The 6,416-nt window shown below is 54.3% G+C and overlaps 1 protein-coding gene across 1 annotated transcript; it reads left to right on the plus strand.

The window, feature by feature from the left end:
* Positions 1 to 1,546: 1,546 nt before the first annotated feature.
* On the plus strand, positions 1,547 to 4,089 carry FOXD3 (forkhead box D3). Its single transcript, XM_045064657.1, has one exon. The coding sequence runs from the start codon at positions 2,072 to 2,074 to the stop codon at positions 3,515 to 3,517; it is 1,446 nt and encodes a 481-aa protein (XP_044920592.1). The 5' UTR covers positions 1,547 to 2,071; the 3' UTR covers positions 3,518 to 4,089.
* Positions 4,090 to 6,416: the final 2,327 nt, after the last annotated feature.

Raw genomic sequence — 6,416 nt, forward strand, 5'->3', positions numbered from 1 at the left:
ACAGCCTGAGGGAATCAGAAGCACCACTGTCCACCAAGAATTAAATCGGATTCTTTGCGCCTTCTGTAAATATTTCACCAACTATTTCCTCTCTCACCTCTCAGCCTTCTCCTCCCAGGACTCAACGGACCGGCAGAGCTTGGGTTCAAGGAGCCCGGCCACACACGGCAGGCGCTTGCAGCTAGCTTTCAGGCGGCCTAAAACTTGAGAGGTGGCCCATCGCAGACTCACCCGGTGAGGAGCACTATTCCGAGGTGCGAGGCCCGAGCGCACGGGTAGTGCCACGCACCCGTGGTCGGTTTGCGATCCCCCATCCCCAATTCCAGTTAAATCCCCACAGCCTTTCCTACCACCAATGGTTTTCCTTGCCAAGGATACTCGGTGCGTACTAGCCGCATCCTCGCCTCCTCCACCCGCTCTGCTACTGGTCTGCGCGGAAGTTAAATCTTGGAGGATTTACCTAAGCCTTAAGAGGAGAGAATCCACGTTAGTTAGCAGCAACTGAGAGCCTAGCCCTCCAGCAGACCCGAGGCCTCCCCTCGCTCCCAAGAGGATGGGCCCCACGGCCAGGGAAGTCACATCGCGAGCTCCCGGCGTCATTCTGCCGTCCCAGCCCGAGCGCAGCGTCTAACATAGAGGCCCGGAAGCCTCCACTCCGCTCCACTCGACTTACCCAGGCCGCTGAGTCCCGGCTCCTTCCCCAGCGCCTCATTTCCGACTTTTTCACAGGTTAAGTCGTTTAACAACTCCCAGCAGCTAGTTACAGCCTCTTTATTTATAGGTTCGCTGTTATTTTACGTCGTTTTTATTTCTCTCGGCAACTATTCTAATAGATTAATCAATAACTATTTTCTGACCTTCGGGAACCCCAGCTGATGCTGTTGTGGCCGCGCGGGGTGCGGGGGGAGGGTGCAATATATATATAACACGCCCACATCGAGCGGGGAAAGCAAAGGCAGGACGGGTGGTTTGGCTTTGGGGGGGAAAGGATACTTTTCCCCTCAGTAGGTGTCTCCTCCAAATGAGCAGTGAGGCCGGAGGGGGTTTGAAGTCTAATTAGCAAAACGGAGCCGGGTACGCAGCCCTTACCCAAGAGCTGAAAAGAAAAAAAAAAAAAAAAAAAAAACAGAGACTACTAAGTTTTTCTTTAAAAAAGGCTGGGGGGGGGGGGGAATCTCGTTCTAAGTTGCCCAGTCCCAGCCTAAAGAGTTGGCAAAAGGGAGAAGGGGGAAGGGAGAGGGAGCAGGGAGGGCAGAACAGCGAGAGCTGCCGGGTCCCGCGGACGCTCCCAGGCCCACGCCCTCACTCGCTCACACCCACCCTCCAGCACTCACACCCATAGGCTCCCTCGACCCCGCGCGGGGCTCCAACCTAGACTGGGGTCCCGGGGCGGGCCAGGACGCCCTCGGAGCCCGCGGGATGCTGGCGCACCGTACCGCGCAGAGTGGCGCGTCCCTCGTCCCTTTGTTGACAATTCCCTGAACCAACTTGAGTTTGGCCGGCTCCGCGGCGGCCCTGACGTCACGCGCGGTCACGTGGCCCCGCCTCCCGCTGGATCTTTAAGTAGAAAGTAATCTATCAGGCCAGTCCTTAAAACGGGACTTTCGACTACGGGGGCTTGGCGTCCCTGACACCCCCCTCCCCCCGTTGCCCCTTCCCGCGCCCTCCGGAGCTGCTCGGCGCCCGGCGTCCCGCGCCCGTCTGCACAGCTCTTGCTCTCCACGCCCGGGCCAGAGGCCGAGGACCGCGGACGAAGTGAGGGGGCGCGGCGTGGAGAAGCAGTCGTGGCCCGGAGCGGCATCGAGCGCCTAGTACCGAGCGCCAGGGACAGCAGGAGTTTGAGGAGCGCGGCTGCGGGGGGCAGACGGCAGTGCCCGCGCCGCGCGATGCCGGGCTGCCGAGTGTGAGCCAAGCCGGGAGGGCCCCGAACCATCTACGCCCCCCTCCCCTTTCCCAGTCTCCCATCTTTCGGGAGCACTCAAACCCCTTTCCCCGGAGCTCGGCGGTAGTCCCTGACGACTCCCATCGTCCGCCGATCCTTCCCCGCCGCCACCACCAACCCCGAGGAGGGATGACCCTCTCCGGCGGCGGCAGCGCCAGCGACATGTCCGGCCAGACGGTGCTGACGGCCGAGGACGTGGACATCGATGTGGTGGGCGAGGGCGACGACGGGCTGGAGGAGAAGGACAGCGACGCGGGCTGCGAGAGCCCCGTGGGGCCGCATGAGCTGCGCCTGGACGAGGCGGACGAGGTGACGCCCGCGGCACCCCACCATGGGCAGCCTCAGCCGCCGCACCAACAGCCTCTGGCATTGCCCAAAGAGGCGACTGGAGCCGGGGCAGGGCCAGGGGGCGAGGCGGGCGCTTCCGAACCTGACGGCTGCAAGGGCGGCGTTGGCGGCGAGGAGGGCGGCGGGAGCGGCGGCGGGCCGGGCGCCGGCAGCGGTGCAACGGGAGGCCTGGCCCCCAGTAAGCCCAAGAACAGCCTGGTGAAGCCTCCTTACTCGTACATCGCGCTCATCACCATGGCTATCCTGCAGAGTCCGCAGAAGAAGCTGACCCTGAGCGGCATCTGCGAGTTCATTAGCAACCGCTTTCCCTACTACCGGGAGAAGTTCCCCGCCTGGCAGAACAGTATCCGCCACAACCTCTCGCTCAACGACTGCTTCGTCAAGATTCCTCGCGAGCCGGGCAACCCGGGCAAGGGCAACTACTGGACCCTGGACCCGCAGTCCGAGGACATGTTCGACAACGGCAGCTTCCTGCGGCGCCGGAAACGCTTCAAGCGCCACCAGCAGGAGCACCTGCGCGAGCAGACGGCGCTCATGATGCAGAGCTTCGGCGCTTACAGCCTAGCGGCGGCGGCAGGCGCCGCGGGGCCCTACGGCCGCCCCTACGGCCTGCACCCCGCGGCCGCGGCTGGCGCCTACTCTCACCCGGCTGCCGCGGCCGCCGCGGCGGCGGCGGCGGCGCTCCAGTACCCCTACGCGTTGCCGCCGGTGGCACCCGTGTTGCCGCCCGCGGTGCCTCTGCTGCCCTCGGGCGAGCTGGGCCGCAAAGCGGCCGCCTTCGGCTCACAGCTCGGCCCGGGCCTGCAGCTGCAGCTCAACAGCCTGGGCGCCGCCGCGGCCGCCGCGGGCACGGCGGGCGCTGCGGGCACCACGGCGTCGCTGATCAAGTCCGAGCCGAGCGCGCGGCCGTCGTTCAGCATCGAAAACATCATCGGCGGAGGCCCCGCGGCGCCCGGGGGCTCGGCAGCGGGCGCTGGGGGGACGGGGGTAACTGGGGGCACCGGGGGCGGTGGGGGCGGCAGCGCGGCACAGTCCTTTCTACGGCCGCCGGGCACCGTGCAGTCCGCGGCGCTCATGGCCACGCATCAGCCGCTGTCGCTGAGCCGGACGACGGCCACCATTGCGCCCATCCTGAGCGTGCCGCTCTCTGGACAGTTCCTGCAGCCCGCAGCCTCGGCCGCCGCTGCTGCCGCCGCTGCAGCGCAAGCAAAGTGGCCCGCTCAATAGGGACGCGCCGGTGGCCGGGACCCAGGGCCGGGTGGCGGCTGCACTTCTAGTTTGCGCGCCCCGCCCCGGGCCCGGCCCCCCGGCCCAATCCCGGACTCTGTTTCTCCTCCATTTCCGCCCCCCCGACCCCTCAACACCGACCTTCGGCGGCCTCCACCCCCTCGCGCACACCTAGGCTGGCGGAGCAAACTCTCACCGCACGCCCGCCGGGAATAGCTTGCGGTACAGGTAAAACCGAAAACCGAATTTTCCAAAAATGTACCCCGACGGCTCCTGCTCTCAGTACCGTAGGAATGGGAGGGAAATCTTTGTACATATTTGTATAAAAATTATTGACTTTCCTTTTGGGGTTCTTATTTTTTTAAGAAAAAACAAATTCAGTAGATTTAGAGCTCTGAACTTTCATTTTTTTTGAAGGTTCACTCTCCGCAGTTTTATGTGAGAAAAAAATGTATAGAGACGTTGGGAGATTTTAAATATAAAAATTTTCAAAAGGCAAAAAGTGTCATTCTATTATAAAAGTCTGTTTATATATGAATGAATATATATGGTATTCTAAATGTTATTCCATCGTGTTGTACACAACTTTGTAAATAAATTTTTAAAATGTTCACCCTAGTGTTTTATTTAGATGTCTGAGGTAAACAATATTTTAAAATTGTATTTGTATTTTATCTTTACCAGAAATTCAAGGAGTTTCAAATAATGACCCTTTTAAACTTAGCTATGCATGATTGCAATGTAAGAAAAATTTAACTGAAGAAAGGAAAGAATATGCCTAATTTAAATCGTATTAATATTTTTCTTTTAGTTTTCACACAAAATTGGGATGTGGGTGATGATCTCATTCATACCAATCCATTAAGTCTGACCAGACATTTCTATAGATAAAATAAGCTGCCATTAAAAAAAAAAAAAACTTAAGTCTAAACAACCACACAATCTTTAAACATATTTTTTTTAAATACCAGACTTTTGTCTTCCATAATGAGAGTTCTTGGTCATTTCAATTATCCTTTCAAAATATGTAAATTACAAACATCCTCCATTTTAGCACTTAAATCTTACATTTAAAAATTTTTTTCATTCCTTAAGTAGAAATGGTAAATAAACATTTAATTTTAAATGTATGTAATGGCAGTTTTATTTTTGTAGTGAAACTGTATTATCTATATTAATCTGATCAATAAGACATAATTCTTATTCTTTCAGAATATTTTCAAGTAAGATATTTCTTTTCTTATGGCAATAATAAATCCACAACATAATTTTGATTCCTGAAGGATTCCTACCAATGCCTCCTCTCTCCTCAACCCACAGTGTTTTGGAAGGCCAAGGAATAGGGGCCTTAACACCCTTTTAAAAACAGGTGCACATCACCCCTCCCCTTTACCTTTATTCCCCTCTTTTCAAATCTTTAAAAAGCAAACCACAGTCTAGATTAGTGGGAAAAGAGATCATAGGGCAGGAATGGGGAGATGTCCCCGTAGATTATTTTTAATGTGCATTTCAGCTGTTGCAACCTTTAAAGTATTAAGGTAGAAATAAAACGTCTAGACGCGGAAGGTCGTTTCCCATTCACCACCAACATAACCTCAAACGGCATCAATTCTAATTATTTTGTAATTAATTTAGCTGTTACAATTACTTATGCGAAATCGCTTTTTTATACCGGAACCGGTAGCAATGCTGCCAGCTCGGCCCTATGCGCGTCCTGCTTGCAAAACACGGCCAGTCCCTGTCAGTGGCGTCCACCTCGGCTCTTGGTCGTGGAGATGCCATCCGGCTTCGGATCCGAGCTTTATTCCTCTGCTGTCGGCGTGGGCTAGGGAGTCGCTTTGAAAGACACGTCTTCGAAAATACCGAATCTGTTTTCCTGGTAAACAGTAAACATTATTGTGTCCTGAGTAAACATTACTCCTGGATCGGGGTCCTAAAATAAAACAAGCTGCCGGGGGTGAGATAGTTTAACTTGATAAACAGGAACCTGATAATCAACCTCGCAGGATAGGCGCAACAGTAACCTTCACGGAGAAGAGATTATGGACCACACAGTCTCCGGGCGAGTCCCTTCTAATCTCCTTTTACAAGGAAAACTAAACGGATCTAAATTTGTTTGTGTGTTGCAGCTATAAAAGTAACAAGTTGTTTCACAGTTGTGTCTGGCTAATCGGTTTTTACACAAACAGCAAATGGTACATGATTTGTGCAAACACAGAGGTTATTTCTAATTTTAGCTGACACCCCTGGGAAAAGGGAAAGGCAGGGCTTCTTGAATTCACTTTTAGCCTCAAGAAGCTGCTGATCCAAGGCTTCTAAATGACATTGGATAACAGAGGCCTCATTCCATCCCTGATCCTTTGTTACTTATAAAATTACTCGCTCATATTTCCACGCATAGCAGCAATACCGGCCGAGCCTGAGCCCGCAGCCTGACACTCGGCCACAAGCCGCCGCTTGAGATCCGCGGGGCGTTTTCCAGCGCTGCATTAGGCTGCAGGGAGTAGAGGAGTGATCCGCCAGCAACTTTCCTTCTAGTCATTTCTCAACCTTGAACTAGAGCCTGGAGATGGTATCCTTCCTTTATTTCTTGGAGAATAGGAGACTCCCAGAGTCAGACCCCAAATGGGACGGCGGCTGTTTAAAGTGCTGGCAGATGTCTTGGAGATAGATCTGGCTATACCCACTTTGAAAAGCTCTTTTTGGTTTAAGCTTGTTAAGCCACGAAGGTTTAGAGCAGAAGGGGAAAATACAACTATGTATAATGAACGCAAGCATTTGGTATGGGGGGGGGTGTTTGAAACTCACATTTGATGTGAACGCGGGCACCAGCCGCGAAAGACACGGAAATCTCCTTTTACATTGAGATTTAAAGGCAACACGACTGATATCCGCTTTT

This window comes from Mustela putorius, unplaced genomic scaffold, assembly GCF_011764305.1.
Source record: "Mustela putorius furo isolate JIRA1106 unplaced genomic scaffold, ASM1176430v1.1 tig00003853_pilon_pilon_pilon, whole genome shotgun sequence".
Classification (NCBI taxonomy): domain Eukaryota; kingdom Metazoa; phylum Chordata; class Mammalia; order Carnivora; family Mustelidae; genus Mustela; species Mustela putorius.

Excerpts from the sequence above, each read along its gene's own strand:
- FOXD3 (XM_045064657.1), top strand. The coding sequence starts at position 2,072 with ATGACCCTCTCCGGCGGCGGCAGCGCCAGCGACATGTCCGGCCAGACG.